The 24,613-nt window shown below is 42.2% G+C and overlaps 2 protein-coding genes across 2 annotated transcripts; both read left to right on the forward strand.

The window, feature by feature from the left end:
• The first annotated feature begins 619 nt into the window (after positions 1-619).
• Positions 620-13,305, forward strand: LOC116737051 (solute carrier organic anion transporter family member 1C1-like). The gene is made up of 15 exons (XM_032590006.1): positions 620-1,037; positions 1,376-1,490; positions 5,794-5,935; positions 6,023-6,155; positions 6,894-7,018; positions 7,116-7,262; positions 7,974-8,072; positions 8,930-9,193; positions 9,313-9,477; positions 9,813-10,008; positions 10,091-10,256; positions 11,176-11,360; positions 11,573-11,637; positions 11,729-11,846; positions 11,929-13,305. The coding sequence occupies exons 2-15, from the start codon at positions 1,440-1,442 to the stop codon at positions 12,140-12,142; spliced, it is 2,070 nt and encodes a 689-aa protein (XP_032445897.1). The 5' UTR covers positions 620-1,037; positions 1,376-1,439; the 3' UTR covers positions 12,143-13,305.
• A 1,023-nt stretch (positions 13,306-14,328) lies between these two features.
• LOC116737050 (solute carrier organic anion transporter family member 1C1-like) lies at positions 14,329-22,832 on the forward strand. The gene is made up of 15 exons (XM_032590005.1): positions 14,329-14,523; positions 14,865-14,974; positions 16,132-16,273; positions 16,361-16,493; positions 17,100-17,224; positions 17,322-17,468; positions 17,718-17,816; positions 18,202-18,465; positions 18,539-18,703; positions 18,994-19,189; positions 19,281-19,446; positions 19,612-19,796; positions 20,223-20,287; positions 20,359-20,476; positions 20,578-22,832. The coding sequence occupies exons 2-15, from the start codon at positions 14,924-14,926 to the stop codon at positions 20,789-20,791; spliced, it is 2,070 nt and encodes a 689-aa protein (XP_032445896.1). The 5' UTR covers positions 14,329-14,523; positions 14,865-14,923; the 3' UTR covers positions 20,792-22,832.
• The last annotated feature ends 1,781 nt before the right edge of the window (positions 22,833-24,613 follow it).

Consider the following 24,613-nt stretch of genomic DNA (forward strand, 5'->3'; position numbering starts at 1 on the left):
ACCTTGGACTTGAAAATGCCTGGCCATTAGTTCTTGACAAGGGTTCTTGAGTAATGCAGATTTGCAATTTACAAGTTTCAAACAGAGAAAAGACAAAGAAAATATGCTCTGTCTATCATCCATCCATCCATTATCTTACATGCTTATCCCTAGTGGGGCCACCAGAGCTGCTGGTGCCTTTCTCCAGCGGTGAACGGGCAAGAGACGGGGTACACCCTGGACAAGTCGCCAGTCCATCGCAAGCTCTGCCTATTATTTGTTTTCATAATTAGTTTCTTCATCTAAACTGCGTAACAACAATGGAAGAGAATGTTGTAAACAACAGCCAATTCCCAGAAGATTCGTTAATATTTTTTTTTTAGGAAATCTTTACATTAAGATCTGTTCAAGAGACAGACACGCCATTTATTGTGAGCTGTGACCGAACGAGCCTCCAGTGAATACCCACTGTGAAACAAAAGTGATAGGATGTGCCGTACTGGGGAATTCGCAAGAAAGCCATTGTTCGCGGCCATCAATGGTACAGGAAGACTTTGATCGGGCCTCGGATGGAAACACCCGGGCTTTTGCGAGACCTGAAATTCTCCTGGAGAGGAAAGGGTTTCACTCTTTGAAACGGGCCAGACTAACAGATACAGCTCGCTCGTACCACAATAAACTTTGGCCAAGCTTCACGCTGCTCGCTGTTTGTTGTGTTTCCGAAAGAGGGTGGCTGTGAAGTTTCTTGGAGGAGGATGTGCGGGACCGTGAAGAACGCCGGAGGAACCTCTGAACCTCTTCGCCTATTGCTGCGACTTGAACAAACTGTGCGGTCGCAGTTGTGTTTGTGTCTGGGGCGCATGTCAGTTCGCCTGAGGGTTGGATGGCCTTTTATTGACGTGGTCAGCAAGATCAACATGACTGCCTGAGTTACTGGTTACAAGTGTTGTAATTTGATGATAAGACTCGGGCCTCAGGCGCAAAGTCCTGCTGGTAGTTAAGGCTATCAATCAGTCTGAATCCTCAACCCTTCATACTGGTCCATCAGTGCTTCACAGGTAAAGACTTTTACTGAATGTTTTCTTACGCTTTCACAGAATTACTATTATATGTGTACTACTAAAAATGTCTTTTGTTAAAAACACTGTAAATTCTTGCATCTTTTGTTTTGGATAGTATTTGAAATTTTGCAGGTTTGTATGAATGCCACCAGTCTCCTTCAAGAGAATAAATTTGTTTCAAAAGCCTGTCCTTGTATAATATTGTATTGCATTGCCATTGTATGATTAATGGACAAGATTGTGAAGTTCTAAATGTATTTAAAGTTGTTTTTAGAACAAGCTCAATAGAATTTGCTCCAAGATCTGGTATTCCAAAGTATGCTGTTTATTTGCAGGGATTTTGGTCTTGTGTTTTCTCCTTTTTTTGAATCTGGCAAAAGCTGAGCCCATAGAAGCAACATGAGCGTAGACTCCAAAAAACCACGTAAGGCATGTTGCTCCAAGCTCAAGGTTAGTGAAATTACTTTTATGACAAGATATTGGACTTGCATTTTGGAGAGAAAAAAAAAAAAAAAACAGTTCACATGCAAACAGTTTCCAAATGAATTCATTTTGATGTGATGTAAGACCTTTTCAACGGTTTGTTGACTGAGATTAAGTGGAGCAGGGGTGATTTTTAGGATTGATACTGTACTATGTTTATGACTAACACTGACATAACACAAGTTGCTCTGTTTATCATGGTATGTACTACTTACCTACTACGTAATGAATAATAATGATCTGATATAATTAAAACAGTGGATGCATCCATTTCTAAGGGAAAATTAAATATATACATGAAAAGTATATAGTATATTTACTACTTAAAATATAAATTATATGCAGAAACCTATAAAAAAAACAACTTGAGTTGAACCATAAAATCTAGATGTTCACCAAAATTAAAATTTTTATGTATATATATGAATATATTTTCCATCCTGTCACCATTCCAAAACTACTTTTGTTCAAAAAAAAAAAAAAAAAGCAGAACTCGCCACCGGTGGTACTTTAATCCTCCTCCAGATGGCGCAAGACAAGCATACGATTTGACACAGCAGGTTTTCGAAAAGGCATAGGTTTTAAAAATATGTGCGTCGAAAAAATATCCGGTTGAAATTATAAGACGAATTCACAGGGATTCATTTCTGTCTCTTAGTTCTTATTCAGTTAGCTAACATTAGATTTTTTATTTTTCAAATGAGCTGCATGTCTGATTTAGATCATGTACCAGAAGCTATTTTTTGTTTTAATTAACAAAGATGATCCATTTATGACTTTTGCAACACCTGATTGATATTCCTACTCATGTTGATTAAAGATGGAGATTTAAAGTTACCTTGTGATGAGAACATTTCCAAAGCCAATGCACTCCAGAACTAATCCAAATTCCTAAAAAATTTACCTTTTTTTTTTTTTTTTTTACATTGGTGCAAAGTTTAGCAGGTCCTTTGGACTTTTATCTGGACATGCACAGTTTATTTTATAACTGAGCAGCTACAATATTTGAGAGATTTTTGCACATATAACCCCCCTCTGTAGAAAGTTGCATCTGTCTAGCGCTTTATGGAAACAGCAATGTATCCATTTTTACATTCTAAGAATAATACCGTCAACATAATGTATCTGGTTTTATGTGAGCAAATGATGTTCCAAACAATCTTGAAAAAGACCCTGGACTAATCAAATCTGAATTGAGGTGTTTCTTAAAGTTGAGTCAAAGCTGTAACTTCAATGTATGCTTGTCAGGATCTGTGTTTTCTGTGTTCATTTAGAGTTTTTTGTGTCCTTGCGTCTCTTCGTTGTCCTGTCCTCCCCTTGATTGTTCCCAGGTGTGTCTCGTTCTGTGATTACCCTCCCGTGTATTTAACTCCACCTGTGTTCCTTGTTCCTCGTCGGGTCCTCGTCAATGTTACGTCAATGTCTAGTCTGTTCGTCGTCGGTGTGTCTCTGTGCGAGCTGCCTGTTACTGGACTTATTTATTATTAAAATCTTCATATTCATCTGACCTGGGTCCGCTGCGTCTGCCTCACCACCCCAACACCACCCGCACTTCATGACAGTAGGACCCGACCAGACCGAACGGTGAGGTAGCAGCTTATGGCCCAGCATGACCTGGAGGCGTGGATCCAGCAGCAGTTGGAGTTGGCTCAGCGGGATCTCTACAGGGACGTAGAGATCCTGCCATCTCCGCTGCTGCTGGAAGAAATGGGACTGGACTCAGACTACACCCTGGCGATTAACAAATGTCTGATCCCACCAGTCACCACCCCAAAGCCCTCCGGATTCGGCCCCCGCCGTGACTCACGCCGGGGGAGACAGCGACGTGAGCCGCCGGTGAACCCGGCCCCTCGTCGCCTTCCGGATCCGTCACCTCCGCTGTCAGCCCGGAGACGGCGACGTGAGCCGCCGGCAGACCCGGCCCCTCGTCGCTTTCCGGAGGCGCCACCTCCGCTGCCTGGTCGGAGACAACGACGTGAGCCGCCGGTGCACCCGGCCCCTCGTCGCTTTCCGGAGCCGCCACCTCCGCTGCCCGCTCGGAGACAGCGACGTGAGCCGCCGGTGCACCCGGCCCCTCGTCGCCTTCCGGAGCCGCGGCCGGTCCCAGGGCTTCGCTCCGGCTCACCTCCGCAGCCGTTTCCCAGGCTTCGCTGCGGCTCGCCTCCGCAGCCGTTTCCCAGGCTTCGCTGCGGCTCGCCTCCGCAGCCGTTTCCCAGGCTTCGCTGCGGCTCGCCCCCGCAGCCGTTTCCCAGGCTTCGCTGCGGCTCGCCCCCGCAGCCGGTTCCAAGGCTTCGCTGCGGCTCGCCCCCGCAGCCGGTTCCAAGGCTTCGCTGCGGCTCGCCCCCGCAGCCGGTTCCCAGGCTCCGCTCCGGCTCGCCCCCGCAGCCGGCCCCGAGGCTCCGCTCCGGCTCACCTCCAGCCGGCGCACCCGAGGCCGAATCAGCCGGCGTTCCAGCCGGCGCACCCGAGGCCGAATCAGCCGGCGTTCCAGCCGGCGCACCCGAGGCCGAATCAGCCGGCGTTCCAGCCGGCGCACCCGAGGCCGAATTAGCCGGCGTTCCAGCCGGCGCACCAGAGACCGAGACTCCCAGTGTTCCTACCGAGACTCCCAGTGTTCCTCCAGAGACCCTGACCCTCTACGTTCCTTCCGAGACCCCGACTCCCGAGACCCTCTACGTTCCTTCCGAGACCCCGACTCCCGAGACCCTCTACGTTCCCTCCGAGACCCCGACTCCCGAGACCCTCTGCGTTCCTCCTGAGACCCTGACCTTCTGCGTTCCTCCTGAGACCCTGACCTCCAGCGTTCCTCCTGAGACCCTGACCTCCAGCGTTCCACCCGAGACCGAGACCCCCTGCGTTCCACCCGAGACCCTGACCCCCTGCGTTCCGACCCTGACCCTCTGCGTTCCACCTGAGACCCTGACCCTCTGCGTTCCACCCGAGACCCTGACCCTCTGCGTTCCGACCGAGACCCCTAGTGTTCCACCCGAGACCGAGACCCCCAGTGTTCCACCCGAGACCGAGACCCCCTGTGCTCCGACCGAGACCCCCTGTGCTCCGACCGAGACCCCCAGCGTTCCGACCGAGACTCCCAGCGTTCCACCAGAGACCCTGCATCGGGGGGCTCGTCGTCGCCGTCTGTGGGCGTCCCCCGGGGCTCATCATCACCACCTCCAGGGCCGCGGACGGCCGCTGGACCGCCTCCTGGGGTCCCGCCTCCGGGGTTCCCGCCTCCAGCGCGGCGGACGGCCGCCGGACCGCCTCCGTGGTTCCCGCCTCCAGCGCCGCGGACGGCCGCCGGACCGCCTCCGTGGTTCCCGCCTCCAGCGCCGCGGACGGCCGCCGGACCGCCTCCGTGGTTCCCGCCTCCAGCGCCGCGGACGGCCGCCGGACCGCCTCTGTGGTTCCCGCCTCCAGCGCCGCGGACGGCCGCCGGACTGCCTCTGTGGTTCCCGCCTCCAGCGCCACGGACGGCCGCCGGACCGCCTCCGTGGTTCCCGCCTCTGGGGTTCCCGCCTCCAGCGCCGCGGACGGCCGCCGGACCACCTCCGTGGTTCCCGCCTCCTTTGCCTCCGCCCACCCTGTGGGTAGTTTTTTGTTGTTTTTGGACTCTTGGCCCTCCCTGTGTTTCCGCCCGCAATGGTGGGTTGTTTTTTGTTTTTTCTGGACTCTGGCCCCCCGTCCAGCGCCCCTCCGCCCACCCTTGTTGGGTTTTTGTTTTGTGGGCGTCTGGTAGCCGCCCTTGAGGGGGGGGTACTGTCAGGATCTGTGTTTTCTGTGTTCATTTAGAGTTTTTTGTGTCCTTGCGTCTCTTCGTTGTCCTGTCCTCCCCTTGATTGTTCCCAGGTGTGTCTCGTTCTGTGATTACCCTCCCGTGTATTTAACTCCACCTGTGTTCCTTGTTCCTCGTCGGGTCCTCGTCAATGTTACGTCAATGTCTAGTCTGTTCGTCGTCGGTGTGTCTCTGTGCGAGCTGCCTGTTACTGGACTTATTTATTATTAAAATCTTCTTATTCATCTGACCTGGGTCCGCTGCGTCTGCCTCACCACCCCAACACCACCCGCACTTCATGACAATGCTAAATGTTTTGTTTTAATCTCATCCACAGCAAGGCCATGTACGTAATAATGGTTCATTACATAAACATTGAGAAAAGAGAAACTTTTGCTCTAACGGGAGTCACTGTGAGATCTTTGACGTGACGTCATTGGGTCAAATCAACAAGCGAGGCCTGTAGAAGCCTAATTCTTAATGTGTGTGCTCCTGCAGCTGTTCCTGGTCTCCCTGGCCTTTATGTACTTTGCCAAAGCTTTTGGCGGCGCTTACATGAAGAGCTCCATCACCCAGATTGAGAGACGCTTCGACATCCCCAGCTCTCTGACTGGGGTCATAGATGGCAGCTTTGAAATGGGTACGTGAAGTAAAGATGTTCTGGATTCTGAAATACTGGAGCTACTCCTTTAATTAATGGTTTTCTGCATTTTATTTTTCTCCACAGGAAACCTGCTGGTGATCGCCTTTGTGAGCTACTTTGGTGCAAAGCTCCATCGTCCCAGGCTGATTGGTATCGGCTGCTTGGTCATGGCCGCCGGATCGTTCATTGTTGCACTGCCGCACTTCCTGCAGGGCCCGTTAGTATAAATCTCATTTACTCTTCAGCCATCTTATATTTAGTTTTCCATTTGTTGGATTTTTGGCTGGTGAGGGAACTGTTCTGTATATTTAACAGCAGTAAGTAAACACATCCAAAGCACATTGAAAACAAAGGTAGTGGGTGTACATACATTCACAAAGAGGCGCACTCTGTCAGATCTTCACTAAAATGTGTGTTTTTATATTTAATGTTTGTACCCTGAAAGTGTGTGGAACTGAAGTCAAAGTCAATGGTCAAGCACAAGTTTGACCATTTTAAAAAAGGTAAATATAAATATAGAGTATAAAAGTAATAGTAATAAATAAATGAATGAATTAAACAAGGAAACAAAATGGAAACTAATAACTAAAACAAGAAGATTGGAAACAAACTGGGAACCTAAATAATACTGATAATGCTAAATTAACATTGTTAAAAAATATAAATAAACATCAATTCATGTCACTCTGTATAATCAAATAAGCTGGGAATACTCCTCTTTTTAAAAAAAAATTGGTGCAATATCTTGCACTTTATTTACTTTATTAAACCATTGTTTTGTTTTTATACTTATTGCCAATTTTGGCAGGATCGGTTCTCTATACATTTGTCGCTCTGAAGTAACAGAAAGAGGCCTGGGGTGAGAGCATAGAACATTGTTTATTTCTTACATAAGCATATGTATTAAAATATGAATTGATAGAAAAACGAGAATTAATCCTAATTTTATTTCTAGATATAAATATGAGACCAGTATGTCCCACAACACTGAAGCCAACAGCACTGAAAGCATCCTGCCATGTTTGTCCAACCACAACCTGACTGAGAAGGACGAGACACCCGACGTAGCAGCCATACAAGGTATCTTGCACTTTGGATGTCCACCTTCATCCATTACGTAATTGATCCTCAATCTGCTTAGTCACATGACGTTTAAACTCAATTTCCTTCCTGTCAGCTTGTGAAAAGGCAGTCGGCTCTTCCATGTGGATCTACGTTTTCCTGGGAAACATGCTGCGTGGAATTGGAGAGACTCCCTCCATGCCTTTGGGAATATCCTATCTAGATGACTTTTCTAGACAAGAGAACACGCCTTTCTATTTGGGTTTGTTTCATTTCTGATGTTTGCAACATGCCGCCTTGTGCTGCCGTTTTAAACATGTTTAGTTCATGTTTTATTGAAGTTTAGTCAAGTCGTTGTCATGAGTTTAACAATATTCTTTGGGTAGAGCTAAAAACCAGTTTGTTTATCTTCACAAATAAAATCACAGTTTCCAAAATCTGTAGTCAGTGTCAAATAATTACGTCCACATTTGAGTAAACCATATAATCTGGTTTCTTTTGTTTGTCTAATTCAGATGGTTCTAGTGAAGGGGCTTTCTATGCCAGTTTACAGGGGCTCCAACACGCCTGACTCAAATGGCTTCATCACATTTTTAAAGAAATGACAGCGACTTTTGTAGCATGTTGTCCACCAGCTGGATGTAAATTCTTTATTAGCTTACGACTAAACAGCAATTCAACAGTTGCTTCCTGTCTAACTGCAATGTGAGATTCTCAAACCGAGATGCAGAGAGTCAAGCTTAGCTCAATTAAGTTCTTATCTTTAACACTGAATTAGCTTTACATCTAGCCATCCGGCCAAAAACTTTGACTAAAAAGGCGCTTTGCGAGGGACACGCAAAAAACAAAACAGGCAAAAAAAAAGTTGACATTTAAAATCACATAAACCAAGCAGGAACCATGTCTGTAAATAAAATGAATAATAATCATACTTCTTTTTACACGTTTCTCACCCTCTTTTCTCTTGTGGCAGCCTGTATCTACACAACAGGAATGCTAGGCCCAATGGTTGGGTTCATGCTGGGCTCCTACCTGGCCAAGACCTATGTGGACGTTGGATTTGTCGATTTAGGTATGAGATTTGTCTAAATAAAAAAAGGATTCAAAACAAATACACTTGAAATACATTTGCAAGTCGGCTCAACATGCCTACTGGAATTTCAATGATTCCAAGTAGCTTGAATCAACAAAGTTTATATTTCACAGTGTGCTGCGAGTGAAACCATAAATGATAAGAATAAGTCTGGGAAATATACTTTCTCTCTCTGAGCAGCACTTTAGCAAAAATAGTTTGAATGTTTATGGCGTGGCTGTTGGGTAAGAGTGAAACCCTGAGTCATGGAGCAAGAGTCGCAGGATAGTGGTGACACAGCAAGAGCTACTGCCTCAACTGCCATGTTTTGAACAATTGTTGCTAAAGCAGCTATTCCCCTGTTAGCTGCTAAGACGTTAACTAGCAGTTACATGTTACTCTAGCTGTACTCCATCTAGACCAAAAGTTGGATGTTGAAGGAGTGATGTCAGTAACTACCTAAGTTGACTGTGTTGCAGGTGGAAGTTGTGAAACTAGTGGCATTAGCTAACTAAGTGACTAAGCTAATGGCTACAAACTACATTAGTAAAGTGTAATTCACACTATGTAGCAATATGTTCTGCTAATCATGGTTGTACAGCACTGTGTGTGACTGATAAAAGATACCATAAGTGCAAATAAAGAGTTTAACAATGTAGCAATTACCAGGTTTTATGCGTGTGGCAACCAGTCTTAAGGTTTGGGAAAATTTCAAAGTATGACCTGAGATTTCAGAGGTTATTTACACTTTTTTGCTTTGCAAATGAGGAATTTCCAACTTTCTAGAACAAAGGAAACACAGCGTAGCAGGAACATTCTGTATAACCCAACATCTCTCTTTTGCCTGTGACCCCCAGACAGCATCACCATCACCTACAAGGACTCCCGCTGGGTGGGAGCCTGGTGGCTGGGCTTCATAGTGAATGGCACAGTGATTCTGTTGTCGAGCATCCCCTTCTTCTTCCTGCCCAAGTCTTTACCAAAACAGGGGGAGGAGGAAGACGGCGGCAAAAAAAGTACGGAGCTAGCTTCTGGGCCAGAACAGGAGGGCTTCCTACCAGATGAGACCCAAGATGGTGAAGACAAAGAGAAGACCGCCACATTTAAGGAAATGGTTAAAGGTAACTCAGCATTTGAATAGGCTGGCCAGGTAGAGGAAACATGAGATGAATCAGGGTGTACAGCTTCATACCACATCATTGGCGACTCTCATTTGCCTTAATGGTTTGTTCTTTACCAGATTTTGTTCCTTCGCTGAAAAGACTCTTCAGGAACAGCATCTACACGATGATAATCCTCACCAACCTGGTTGCGGTCAATGCCTTTGTCGGCATGATCACCTTCAAACCAAAGTTCATGGAGCAGATCTACGGCCAGGCGGCATCCAGAGCTAATTTTCTCATAGGTACATCCATGATCCTCCCACTCAAAGTTTGCTCTAACCGAAACAATGGTGTTGTGAAAGGGAAGTGTGATTGTGTGTGATGAATCGGACGCAAGAATGTAGGCATTAAATGGCCCACTGTGAGATCTCCCTTTCTGCAAGCTGTATTCAGCATTTGATGGCTGCTTGTATGAGTGGCCGTCCAATACGGTCAGTGCTCTGAAAACAAATAGTCTGAAATGATTAAAGACGGGAAACGGTTTCAAATGGCTGTTTTCTTTCATATGTATTTTGCAGTGATGGTGCTTTGAGCTATGTTTTAAAACCTAACACCCCTCCGCCCATCCCTTATTCAGGCATCATGAACCTGCCCGCAGTCGCCCTGGGTTTCATCACTGGCGGTTTTGTCCTGAAGCGTTTTAAATTGGGTGTCGTTGGAGCGGCCAGAGTGTCCATCTCTGCATCTCTTGGGGCCTTTTGTATGCTTTCCCTTCAGGGTTTCTTTCACTGCGACAACGCAGAGGTGGCTGGTTTAACGGTGGCGTACCAAGGGTGAGTGGCTCGCACATGGACACATAACCCAGCTCCGTTTCAAAATCGAATGTTTTTGACTCAGTTACATTCTCTTTTCCAGTTACCCTCAAGTATCCTACCATCATTCGACGTTGTTGTCGCCGTGCAACATGGGCTGTTCCTGCTCCATGAAGCACTGGGATCCAGTCTGCGCCTATAACGGCGTGACGTACGCCTCTCCCTGCCTGGCTGGATGTCAGACCTCCACTGGGACAGGAAAAGCAATGGTGAGATTTTTTCCAATAGTAAACATTGGAGTTCATGTCAACTGGATAAAGTGGCCATTCTTGTCATTGTAATATTAGTAACAAATATACAAATAAATAAATTGCTTGATAAAGTACTTAACATGGCAAATATTGCATCCAAAAAATAAAGAATAATAACTTTTCCAACTTTTGTGATTATGCAGGGTAACATAAAGTAATATTTATCATTTTCACCGTAATTTATTTAATGTCATCACTTTTGTTTGCTTCTCTATTTTATTTCCAATCTTACTGTTTTAATTTTTTTCTTTAGTTATCTATTCAGTATTGATGTAGTTGTGTTTTTTGTTTTTATCATAATTTGGTTTGTAATCTTTCTTTTCATTTTCCTGTTTTCTGCTTTCCTTGTTTTTTAAAAAAAGATTGTTTTGTTTTCTTTGTATTTTCTTCTGTTTTTAAAAAAAGGAAAAACAGAAAAAAAGTATATTGAAAAAAGAAAGTGGGGAACTTGGTAAGCCCCAAGAGAAGGCTAGATTTTAATTTGGATTTTAGCTAAAAAAATGCAGGCATTTTAAAATCATTTAATTAATGAAAGGAACAGAAGATTTGATTGTTTTTATTAACTTTTCAGTTAAAATTGAAAATTGTGTATGATCTCGTTTGCTTTTATTTCTACATCTGGTTGCTTTAAAGGAGTTGGTCACTGGTATGTTTTTCTTTATTTTATTTTAAAATTGTTTTCAGTTTTTTTTTCAATTCATATAATAGGAGCACCTGCTGCCCATTGTGCCTCACGGTCTCAGCACTGCCCCCTATCAGTGTGGCATGGTACTTCCTGTCTCACCAAGTGCATTTATTTATATTAGACAGAATGTGGAACGTTAGCATATGAAATCAAGAAAACTCTTAATTCAGATCATTGTCTTGTTTCTTAAAGGTGTTCCACAACTGTACGTGCATTGATACCTCCACGTCTCCTGCTGCAAACATGTCCGCCGTGCTGGGCCAGTGTCCCAGAAGGACTGAATGTGACGACAAATTTAAAATTTACATGGCTTTGTCAGTGCTGGGAGCCTTTATTTCTGCCTGTGGAGGCACGCCGGGATATATTGTACTGCTCAGGTAAGGTAAAAACATTGCGCATATTGGAAGCTTTGCATTTTGTCTTTCCTAATTGCATTTTGACAGATGTAAAGCATGTTTTATTTTGTCTTCTTATGGCAACATACATAATTGTCACATTTCATTCTTTGATGTTTGTCAGAAAAACTTCCAATTTCTCATTGTCTTTAGTGGTATACTCTGGTTAACTATAGCAATCAGCTTTAATTTAGGTCCATCCAGCCAGATCTAAAGTCTTTGGCACTAGGCATGCAGACGCTGATCGTAAGAACCCTAGGTGAGCAACAAAACTCAACTACTTTTTCCATTTATTATATTTTTGTCCGTTTGTTCTCAACGTGTCAGCCTATGTAACCTTGTTCTGCCAGGTGGGATCCCTCCCCCAATATATTTTGGAGCACTGATTGATCGGACGTGTTTGAAGTGGGGCACCAAGCAATGTGGAGGACGTGGAGCATGCAGACTTTATGATTCCAACGCGTTTAGGTACAGGGAAAAAAAACATACCTTAACTATCAATATGCTAAACAACATATAACTTTGTTTTTCCAACACGCTCTACTTTCAGGTTTACTTTCCTGGGATTGATTATTGGACTCTACATCCTGGCCAATATGCTGTGGGGAGTCCTCTACGTCAAAATAGCTAAGAGACAGAAGAAGCTGGTGCTGAGGGGTCAGGCCAAAAAGAATGGAGTGGAGGCTAACAGACTTAGCAATGGACATGCTAGCATCAGCATTGTTAAATACAAAGAAGACGCAAACATGGAGAGCACTATTTAACATGTTGCAAGAAGGCCAGGTTGTTGCAGAATGAAGATGAACCCTTGTGTTCAGTCCTGAACATGCTAATGGTACAGTGTTAGCGCTGTCTGGATGGTCAGCACCTTCCATCCTTGGCTTCCCCCCCCCCTTTTTTTCCTGCGATTACTCTTTATAAAGACATATAGACATCAACTAAAGCAATTAAAAAGAATAAAAATATATGACGTTTTGTCTGAACGGTCAAGACAACGTGATTGAGTGATCTTAATAGAATCAGAGCGGGAATTCAATTCATCTTTTAAAACCTTTAGTTTGGGTGCAGCATTGAAACTTGGTTTGTTTTAGGTCAGTTTTTACAGTGAACTCCCAGTATAGAAGGGTGTTGGGGACCACAGTTGTCTGCGAATAGCTTAAATCTGTGAATACCTAAGACCCCATCTAACTACATCTGGCTTTCTGTGGTTTTACAAACTTGGCTAACTTGGCTAGTTCCCTTGATGTGAAACTAGCTTCACATTTTAGCAAAAAGGTGTAAGTGCAGTCAGTGTTGCAATAACTTGGTTTAAAGGACTGATTAGTATGTTCTTCAAAATGAAGAACAAATCCCAGGGGATATGTGAAATATCAAATATGGCACGACAAGCCTTAGGGTTTATTTTTGTAGTTGTAGTACTAAAGGTCTTAGCTTGTCACTGAAACACTATCTTCTGGAAATGTACATTTGTCATTTCATTATAACTGTTAAAGGCTTTAATAGGTCGGTTTCTATATATTTTATGTTTTGTCATAAATTATCAGTTGTGCTCCCATTTTACTACTTCTGATACCCATTTTAATGAGCTTTAAAAGCTTTGTAAGCATAGTATTACGCTTCTTTTGTTACATAACCTTATTTTTTGTGTTCAGTTAAAATGTCATTAGCATAAGCATGAGTGTTGTTAAGTACGACTTAAACAGTAGACTACAAGCTCGTGGGTTTACTTTCAAGTTTGAATTGATTGTATTGTGTTTTAGCTGTTAAATGTAACATCCACTAACGTAGACTGCAAAACCAAGGTTAAAATTTTGAATGTAAATACCAGGCTATGCATCGTTTTCTTTTGTAATTTTGTTGATTGTGCAGCTGAATGCAAATGCACTGTCACTGCTGTATGAAATAAATGTTCTATTAATGTTTTAAAGAGAAATGGTGAGTCCAGTTTTTCATCAGGGGGGCTAATTTTTGCTATATGGTTGGTAGAATTAGCAGGGGCTAACTGGTGCTTCCTTCCTCAAAAGATCATCAGCTGATGACAATGAGATGGAGATGTAAATATTCTTATCACTTATTGTTCACCATGTGAAACAAGAACATTTGGTTCACCTTGTCCAACAAGTACCAATAGCTAACTGATTAACATCTCATACATATCAAAAATATACAATGAAAATAACAGTTGTGTCTTATCTTGTGAAAAACAAGGAATTAGTTTCTTCCTCCACTATTGCCATCAGATGGAATGCACCGCACCCGATCAAAAACAACCAATCAGAGCCGAGGGGCGGGTCTTAATGCGGTCAGTCAGTCTTGTGTAAGTGCTGCACAACATGCTAATGGTGGAAAAACAGCTCACAGTTCCAGGAAAACTGTTTATCTGCTGTCAGCGTTGGCTACACTGACTAGCTTGAGCATTCGTGACAGGCTAGGCTAGGCTAGGCCAGTGCTAAGACCCTGCTCCTGGCTCTGATTGGTTGTTTCTAGTCAGCGCTGATTATTTGTCACAACATGGTAACAGTTTTAACAAATATGTAAATATATATATATACTGTTATTATATATATATAATAATGGTTACACACTGCAACTGTACTTTAGTGCGGCGGTAAGGTAAATCCCTTTTGTTTTTCAATTTGCCGTTATTTCAATCCTGTTTACCTCCGAGCCATTCTTCAGCTAGAAGCTCTACTGTCCAGCCTTCCTCTCCGAAACACGCAAACACACAATAAAACCTTGGCCAACTCAGCGACGCGCTGCTGCTGCTCTCTTGTTTGTTGTGCGTTCAAAAGGATGGCTACTTGGGAGGCCTGTGATGTTTCACGGAGAAGGATGTGCACAACTGTGACTGTCTGCTTGTGTTTGTGCTCGGAGAACCTCTGAACCCTTCGCCTGCCGCTCGGACCGGGATTGGACGAGCCGCTCAGTCGCAGTTCTGTTTGAGTCTGGGGCTCGTGTCACCATTACATGAGGCCTGGGTGGCCTTTTGTTGACATAATCAACAAGGCCAACATGAGTGCCCGAGTTACTGATTACACGTGATTTTATAATTTGGAGATAAGACTTGGGCTTTAAGCACTGATTCCTGCCAGTTAGGACAAGCCACCAAGCTGGGATCCTTCAAACTGGGACGCCACCACTTCAGGTAAATACTCCCAACAGTTTTGTCTCTTTTCATCTCTTTTCATCTCTATCTCTTCATTAGGATGTGCAGCTCAGTATAGAACCAGTTGCAGCGATAATCAGAAACATAAAAGTTTGAAAAAGACAAATTGTTAAGATAATGTCAGTGGTGTCGGGGGAAAGAAAAGTTAAACCTATTTAGGTGTTTTTGTCCTAAAAAGAAAAAAAAAAAAAGCAGCTTCAACATTTTTCTTTAATGCCTACAGAGTGAGGAAATAAAATAGTTTTATGTCTATTAAACAAAAATAATCAAATTAGTAAAAGCTCGCTTGCAGCTAACATGTTGTACTTCTAACTTTGCAGGGCTATTGGGATCGTTTTGTTCCTCCTTTTCTCTGTCCAGTTGAACAAGAAGCAGCATCATGAGCGTGGAGGCCAAAAAAACACGCCAGGCCTGTTGCTCCCAGCTCAAGGTCAGCGGAGTCCTACCTTTTGCCTGTATTACCACATGTTGGACTTTAAAGTAGCAAAAAGGTCAAGCCTTCGCCAAATCCAAGGCCTATGAAAGAATACTTTACCTGCAATTTAATAATGCATCACATCTATTCGAGTGTAATCAATAAAATGCATATTAATGATTATTTCTGTAAGAAACAAGGCTCTGATTTTTAAGATTTATACTGTACTCTCCTGGTGATTTTCATTTGTACCAAACAAGAGTAATTAGTAGCAGTATTTATCAAAATGCTATCAGAGTAACGACTTTGTGTGTACACAATATATTGCATCGTTAGTAATAGCACAAAATAATGTTGGACCTTATTTTCCAAAGGAAAAGGATTTGATTTCCTTTTGGAAAACCAATTCGCTTTGGTTGCCGGTAAAAGCTTACCCAACTTTTACCGGCATGTTAAAAGTTGGATAAGCTTCTCAAATGAGTTTTTTTCTGTAAATCTTCATAAATTATTCTTGGTGCCAGAACTAAAGCAAATTGGGGCCATGGTCTGAGCTAATAATAAAAAACAACGAGATAGTTTTGTAAACAGATCATAAATCGTCTCCTCCTATTACATCATCCAATTGCCTTAGGCTAAATCTGCACGTTCGGTTTGGGGTTAAGTCAACACCAAGCAGGATTTTTTTTCTGTATATTACAGAGTGGTCTGATATGAACACTGCTGGTGTTACAAACTTGGTGCTTTCAAGTAAAATACACTCATCACCTTCAGTCACATAAAGAAAAAGCTTTGTACACCAAAAGCATTTTTTTTTATTGGTACTGAAAAGAGTTGCTGGGGTTCTTTGAAGAAGTGTCATACTTATTGAGATTTGTTCTCATATATTCAATCAATCAATCAAAGTTTATTTGTACAGCACATTTCAGCCACAAGGCAGTTAAAGATGGTTTACATCATACAAGTGACGTTGTTACACATCAGAATGTTGATTGATGTTTCATCTATGATGTTTCGAATGCAACTCTAACCAGGTGGGTTTTTAGTCTGGAGTTAAAGGCACTCGGTGCATTTTGGATTTTAGACCCATGAACTAATTGCTGCGCATCGTCTGAGATTGTCCAGTGTGTTTAAAGGCAACTTAGGTTAACAACTTTTTTTATATTATTTTGCAGCTGTTCCTTGTCTCTTTGGCATTTGTGTACTTTGCCAAAGCTTTTGGTGGCTCCTACATGAAGAGCTCCATCACCCAGATTGAGAGACGCTTCGACATCCCCAGCTCTCTGATTGGGGTCATAGATGGCAGCTTTGAAATGGGTACGTGAAGTAAAGATGTTCTGGATTCTGAAATCCTGGAGCTACTCCTTTAATTAATGGTTTTCTGCATTTTATTTTTCTCCACAGGAAACCTGCTGGTGATCGCCTTTGTGAGCTACTTTGGTGCAAAGCTCCATCGTCCCAGGCTGATTGGTATCGGCTGCTTGGTCATGGCCGCCGGATCGTTCATTGTTGCACTGCCACACTTCCTGCAGGGCCCGTTAGTATAAAACCTATTTACTCTGCTTACATCTTTTCCAAAAAGAAAAATCTATATGTTTCACAACTAGCTTGTCAAGGAACTGTATTATATTTTACCCAGTTATAAAGCACTTCTATAAGTAAAATCAGTGATATAAGTCGTTTACAGACACGTTGCACTGTGATGTCACATGGGGAAAAAAAATAAAATGCTCGCCGATGATGACTACCATTGGTTTTAGCTGACAAGTCAATATGGGATGCTAAATATTAAGTACATATGAAAGAAAAGGGCTCACTGCTTTGCTGCTAATTGTCAATGCTACACAACAAGGTAACAAGGTCAGGAATACATTTTAGTTAAAAAAAATACCAAGGCAGAGGAAAGTAGGTCAGTTATGCCAGCTTGACTTTGACAACCTTAACATTTAGATGTGCTGTGAAATTCAGTGTGTTTCGGTTTATTTAAATAAAAGAAAAAGAAGTGACACCAACTCTCTGACAACTCATCAGTAGAGCAGGTGTTTAAATTAGCTAATCAATTTATATATCACAACAAAAAAGAAACGGAGTATTCATATGTTTTCCAATCTTGCACAGGTTACATTATTCTTATTTTTCCTAGGTATAAATATGAGACCAGCATGTCACACAACACTCAGGTCAACAGCACAGAAAACATCCTGCCATGTTTGTCCAACCACAGCCTGAATGAGAAGGATGAAGTCCCAGATGTAGAAGCCATGAAAGGTAGCTGGTATTTCGTTTCGAAATTCACCTCCATGCACTTTAGCGTTGGTCCTAAATCTGCCAGAAAGAGTTTAATTGCTGGTCATCGTCTCCCCAGCTTGTGAAAAGGCAGTCGGCTCTTCCATGTGGATCTACGTTTTCCTGGGAAACGTGCTGCGTGGAATTGGAGAGACGCCGATCATGCCTTTGGGAATATCCTATCTGGATGACTTCTCCAAACACGAGAACACTCCTTTCTATTTGGGTTTGTTGTTGTTGTTATTAGTTACAGCATGCTTTGGCTTAGCACGGTGCCTAGGATCAGTATACGTTTTAGTTTTCCCTTACACCATACATCTTCATAGCCAACTCTCAGCTTCTTATCAGCCCACCTTTATTTTTGATCAATTTATGTAAGACTTTCTATTTGGATGTCATCTGTGCGTAAGCATAGAAGTGAAATATCCCGCAAGATCCATAACACCCTCTCCTCTTTTCTCTTCTTCTGTGCTAGCCTGCATTCATACAACGGGAATATTAGGTCCTATGTTTGGGTTCATGCTGGGGTCCTTCCTTGCCAAGACCTACGTGGACATTGGATTTGTCGATTTAGGTATGGGACATCTCATTCTGAGAATAAAGGAGAAACCGGCTTGCCGTCAGCTAAAGCATTCCTTTGAGTAATTATATAGGATCTACCTATGTAATCCAGACTATAGCTGCATGTTTACTGGTATATTATCATTAAGTACCTAAATGTTTCAGTGGAGAACAACTAATTCATATCCTGTTAATACAATGTTTTAAATGGCAATCACATTGGATATCAAGACTAGAGTTTTAAAGAAACCTACAACTTCCCAAGGAAGAATTTACATCCATGGGATTGCTCCACTTATTGAGATTTTGTCTGGGAATTCCGAAATTCATCAGACAAAAAGAAACAACATAAAAACAAACGTCCGAACCCAACAGGCATCCTTCTTCCTTTTCCTCAGACAGCATCACCATCAACTACAAGGACTCCCGCTGGGTGGGAGCCTGGTGGCTGGGCTTCATCTTGACTGGTGCAGTGATTCTGCTGTCGAGCATCCCCTTCTTCTTCCTGCCCAAGTCTTTGCCGAAACAGGGGGAAGAGGAAGAAGGTGGCAACAAAAGCACGGAGCTAGCTTCTGGGCCAGAACAGGAGAGTTTCCTACCAGATGAAACCGAAGATGGTGAAGACAAAGAGAAGGCCGTCACGTTTAAGGAAATGGCTAAAGGTAGTTTTGGTTGTATGCCCCAAAAACACTAAGAGCTGAGAGTAATCTCATTTAGTGCTTTGTTCTTTGCCAGATTTTGTTCCTTCACTGAAGAGACTCTTCAGGAACAGCATCTACTCCATGATGATTCTCACCCACCTGGTTGCGGTCAACGGTTTCATTGGCTTGATCACCTTCAAACCTAAATTCATGGAGCAGATCTACGGCCAGGCGGCATCCAAGGCCATTTTTCTCATAGGTACACCGCTCACCCCGCCCCCACTCACTCTTCACTTTCCTGCATTTGGAACAATGATGTTGTGAAAGGGAAGTGTGATTGTGTGTGATAACATCAACTCAAGAATGTAAGCACTTAATGACCCACTGTGAGATCTCCCTTTGAGCAAGTGCTTAGAAAATCTAGACGCTATATTTAGCATTTGATGACTGGGTGGTTATTCAACATTGTCAACCCTTTGTTTTCCATCTTGAAAATGTAAGGAATCATCCTTTCTGTCCTATAAACCGTCTCTACATTTCACCACTAAGGCATCATGAACCTGCCCGCGGTCGCTCTGGGCATCATCACTGGTGGTTTTGTGCTGAAACGTTTCAACCTGGGTGTCATTGGAGCGGCCAGAGTGTCCATCACTGCATCTCTTGGAGCCTTTTCTTTGCTCACCCTGCAGGGCTTCTTCCACTGTGACAATGCAGAGGTGGCTGGTTTGACTGTTGCATATCAAGGGTGAGTTGTTTTTGTTTTTTTGATGAAATCTCTTGACTTCACTGGCAATGAATAATGTTCCGACAAACAGCACATGTCTGCTTTGGTCCAGTTATCAACAAGTATCCTACAATTATTCCACACTTTTGTCGCCGTGCAACATGGGCTGTTCCTGCTCCATGAAGCACTGGGATCCAGTCTGCGCCTATAACGGCATGACGTACGCCTCTCCCTGCCTGGCTGGCTGCCAGACCGCCACTGGGACAGGAAAAGCAATGGTGAGATTTTTTTCCACCAACACAAAATCCATCCACATGGACAAGACAGAGTTACAGATTTCACTCTGAAGATTGAAAGTAGTAGATCTCCAAAATCCGTATCAGCTGTATTCAGCCGAAGGCACAAGTTGTTCTACATTAGATCCTGGTGTTTTTGTTCTTCAGGTGTTTCATAACTGTACCTGTGTTGGGGACTTCATGACCCCTGCTGCGAACATGTCTGCTGTGCTGGGCCAGTGTTCGAGGAAGAGCGATTGTGATTATAAATTTAAAATCTACATGGCTTTGACGGTGGCGGGAGCTTTCATTTCTGCTTGTGGGGCCACACCGGGATATATTGTGTTACTCAGGTAAGACTCAATCAATCCCTGAGGGCCAGAGTCCTGCAAGTTTTAGATGCGTCCCTTGACCTACACACTTGAATTAACCAGTGAAACTGCCTCACTGGTATGCAGTCAAGCTTTACAAAGCTCAGCTAGTGAGCTAATATTGGAGCCAGGTGTGCTAAAGCAGAAAGACATCTAAACGTTGCTGAACTTAGGCAGTTGAACATAATGTTAATGCCAAATCGGTGCATTAAGCATTAAATGATAACATTAGTGACAGCAATAAAACTTAAGTTAGGGCAATTACAAAATAAATGTAAATAGGTTTGTCTAACTTTGGCTATGTTTAATTCTTTTATCCTTACTTGCCCACAAGAAACAAACCTCAGTTTCTTAAATTTCACGCTTTTATTCTCTGACATAATGTTCCGTTGTGCTTCTCTGAATTAGATCCATCCAGCCAGATCTGAAGTCTTTGGCCTTGGGTATGCAGACGCTGATTGTGAGAACTCTGGGTGAGTACTGCACCTGCAACAAGCACCAGTTCTTAGTAACGACATTGATGACATTTGACGTGACTTCCCAGGTGGGATCCCTCCCCCGATATATTTCGGAGCACTGATCGATCGAACTTGTTTGAAATGGGGCACGAAGCAATGTGGAGGACGCGGAGCATGTAGGCTTTATGATTCCAACGCGTTTAGGTGAGAACAGATGTTGGCCTTGCCAGCCACGTCACAAATCGCGGCAAATTAAAATCCGGCACATGTGTAACCAATGTTTTTATAACACGCTTTACTTTCAGAATGACTTTCGTAGGCTTGGTAACGGGACTGTACTTCCTTGCCAATGTGTTGTGGGGAATTCTCTACGTTAAAATCATCAAGAGACAGAAGAAGCTAGCTCTGAGGAACCAGGCCAAAGACAACGCACTGGAGGGTAACACACAGAACAATGGATGTGCAAACATCAGCATTTCTATGAACAAAGAAGAGGAAAACAAGGAGAGTTCGATTTAACATATTACAAGAAGGCCGCATCACTGTGCAAAGAAGATGGACCCTTGTGTGCTGTGGTCATTCCCAAACTGGATCAAATGTGGTAAGGTACAGTTTTATCACTGTTTGGCCTTCTAGCAGCTCACCTCTTTCTTCTTTCTCTCTTTTTCTAGAAATAAAAGTCACAACTAGAGCAATTACCTCACATTAAAAAATATGTGATCTTTGTCCAAACAGTCAAAGTAGCTTGATCTGAAACTCAAGTCACTTTTCAGTTTTAAACATTAAATAGATGTATATAAAATATTAAAAAGATTCTAAAAAATGACAGTTTTACACACCGTTGAAGCTGAAAGACTCTTGATTCTTTCATGAGTCATTTTAATGTGTCTGGGTTTTTGTTTTTTTTTAGCACTGGAGGCTATCAGTCCTCCTTTACCTCACTTCCTGAAACCATTTTTACAAGCTTATACCACTGATAACCATTGTTTTATTTTAAAGTCAAATAAAATCCTCAAATGTGTCCCAACAATGCATTGTGTGTCAACGTAATTGTTATGTAATACATTACAGTTTTTCTCTTTGTTAAATAATTTCACAAAAAATTATAAATATAAATGTCGTAAAGTGAGCCACTGTTTGAATTGTGAACCACAAGCCATTGGACTGAGCACTAAGCTTGTTTTTTTAATTTACTTTCTTATACTTTGTTGCAACTGTAACATCCAGTCATATGGCACTGACTTAATAATCACTGTTAATCATTTGGATTTACAAAGAAAGTTAGATGCTTTTTTATTTTAATATGTCGTATATATTGCTTAAGGTTCTCTTCTTCCACTCTCTTTGTGCAGATGAATATACATTAAAGACAATAAGTTTATTAGTTGGTCTTAATTTATTATAATTAAGATACTGACTTCTACGACTTTTTTCTACTATATAAATGAGCAATTTTAAAATATCTCCTGTCTTGTGAAAAATATAGAAGCTCACATTCACTTTCAGCCCTGAATGACAATGAATTAAAAAAATGAGTAAATATAGTCTTAGTCAGCTTTCAGCCTGCCACATGCTGAAATAAACACAGTTTGACTGAAAGTCAGCATAAAGTTTTCCTGTTTTCAGGTCAGTTGAGATTATGAATATTATTTGTATTTGCTAAATGCCATAAAGTTGACAGTGATTTTATACACGAACTGTGACCTCAACCAAGATGTACCGTTATAACCAACTGCAGTAGCACCATCTAACCCATGGAGGGCAGCACTTGCACGGTTTTACGCTAAAATATTGCAGAATTAAACAAATTCACACAAGAATGTTGATTTGGGGTTTAGTCTTTAACCATACATTTCGAATTTTTATTTTTATTTTTAAAGTATATACATATATATTTAAAAAAAAAACATTTTTCTTGTTACTTATTGTTCAATTCTGAGTACAGTCTTAAGTTTATTAAAAAATACTTTAAAAAAAAAGAAATAAAAGATCAACTTTACCAGTTGTCCTAAAAATATTCAATGTTTTTATGCAAGGTGGATTATTGGTGGAAAATCTAAAAACAAGTCCAGAATTATTCATACCCCAGATGTGTTTAAGATATCAGAAAAAAAGGTTATCTTCAGTCTGAATCAAAATTCTTGGTTGAATGAAAAATAATTGTACATCTAAATCTGTCAGGGGTATATGAACAACTCAAATGCACCTTATGAGAAATTTCTTTTAAATGGATTGAGTTTTAGTGGGCAGTTTTGCATCGGGCTTTAACAATTAGGTTGGTCTGCTTGACCACTTAGGTCAAGCAGACCTAATTTCTTTTTCTTCTAAAAAAAGAAAAAAAGTCAACAGTGTTGCAACCCAACCGGCCTCTGGGTCCTGGAATTTCCTCTCACCCCTCACACAGATGTTTTCCGGGCGTTTTGCCCTGATTTTCAAGCTTTTACCAAACGGGCAAAGACTATTTCCAGGTAATGCATCATTTTCCGAGTAAAGTTGTTAACAGTAGCTCCATTCGTCTTTTCTGTTCTTGCTCTACTCACAATAAACAACCTTGACCTTCTCTATGTTTATTTGTTCTTTCCAAATAGCCCTCCTCTTGCTTTCATTGGACCAGAAGCAGAGTTTGAACTTGAGCATGTTCCCTCTGTGACACTCGGAAACTAAGATTTCAGGATGAGCAACGATTGGATGTTCTGTACTGAAACGCATCAAAAGTGCAGAAATGTTAAGGCTTAATGCATTTATTTTTCACCTAAATTAAAATTTTACCAGCAGGTGGTGCTCTACACACGCAGAAAAACGTTCTACTGTGGTTTTAAGTAAGTCTGTCCAAGCTGAAAACAGTACCTTGCAAAAGTATTAATCCCACTTGAAACTTCTCACAGTTTGTCACGTTATAAAACACAAAATTTCTATGTATTTCATTATTATTCTTTGTGAGTGACCGACACAAAATAGCATATGATTATGGAAGGAAAACAATGCCACACATTTTTTACAAATCAGCATCTGATAATTGCTGTTTGTCTCATTCACTCTGATACTCCTAAATAAAATCTAGTGCAGATGCTTTGTTGTTGTTGTTAGAAAGATGTGTAAAAGCAAAATCTTAAGAAGGGTTTTGCCCATTTGCCTTATAAAAATAAACATTTTTAAAGTGTCCATTGAAGAAATAGCAAAAAGACAAAAAAGGAGTTTGTAGCAATGAAAGCAGGATTTAGGTTATGTTTTATGGGTTTGGGACTGAGTGGATATTGTCCTTGCAGAAGAAGTGTGGCTATTTAAAGATGAATACTTTGCATTTGAACGAGATTTGTCTGTAATCCCTCTGCTTCATTTCCATCTGCGTCAACCACCTGTGCTAGGGCTTAATTTTGTACCATCACAAAATCGGTTCGACACCTTGACTCAGCTGTAGTTGCAATACCAGGCCACTAGATGGCGCCGCGATTTTAGCATGTCTTAGCTTCCACTTCACTTGTTTCTACCTAATACCTGCTATCTCCGTCTCCCAAGAAGAAAGTGCTCAAGTAAATATATCTCTTATTAGAAGTTGTGTTAAACAGAGCAAGTTGAGTAACAACAAAACAACACCGTGCTGTCCGCCATTGTTTTTGTTGTTATCTGCACGTGCGCTTTAGCAGAGCACTTCTCCTCTGGGGGGTTTCAGAAAAGTTTTACTCTGATACTTCAGAAAGTCACTGGTGTCGTGTAAGCGACCGGTTGAAAATATGTTGCAGTTCATCTGAAGAGCAGCTCGGTGTAAACGGGTACAATGTTTCATATTAGAATTACAAGAATGAAGCTACTTCTGAGAGAAACTTTGTATGCTGTTTGGCACACAAGGACAGCAACTATGCAAAAGGTACTGTGGTCAGATAAGACCACAAACCAACAATTTTACCCAGATACAATGGCATAATAATGTAAAATTGACATGGTACTTCTCTCTGAACACACCACCCTTGCAGTGAAATATGGTGGCGCTAGCATAATGGGGTATTCTGGTAAAAAGTGACAACTGTTGAGGTGAGCAATACCGTCAGTTAGCTTGGTAGGGATTTGCTCTTAAAAACCCAAAGCTGTATTTGAAGCACAAGCTGGTTCTGCTAATCATACACTAACAGGGGATGAACTCAGTCCAGTACATTGAAGTTTGTGATTGGAACCAGACAAAATGTTTACGCAGGGGTGTCAAACTCCAGGCCTCAAGGGCCACAGGTACAAAACACTGGAATGAAATGGCTTAATTACCTCCTCCTTGTGTAGATCAGTTCTCCCAGCCTTGCTAATCACCTAATTATTCTATTCAGGTGTGGTGCAGCAGAGGCAAATCTAGAA

Source organism: Xiphophorus hellerii, chromosome 17 (assembly GCF_003331165.1).
Source record: "Xiphophorus hellerii strain 12219 chromosome 17, Xiphophorus_hellerii-4.1, whole genome shotgun sequence".
Taxonomy (NCBI): Eukaryota; Metazoa; Chordata; class Actinopteri; order Cyprinodontiformes; family Poeciliidae; genus Xiphophorus; species Xiphophorus hellerii.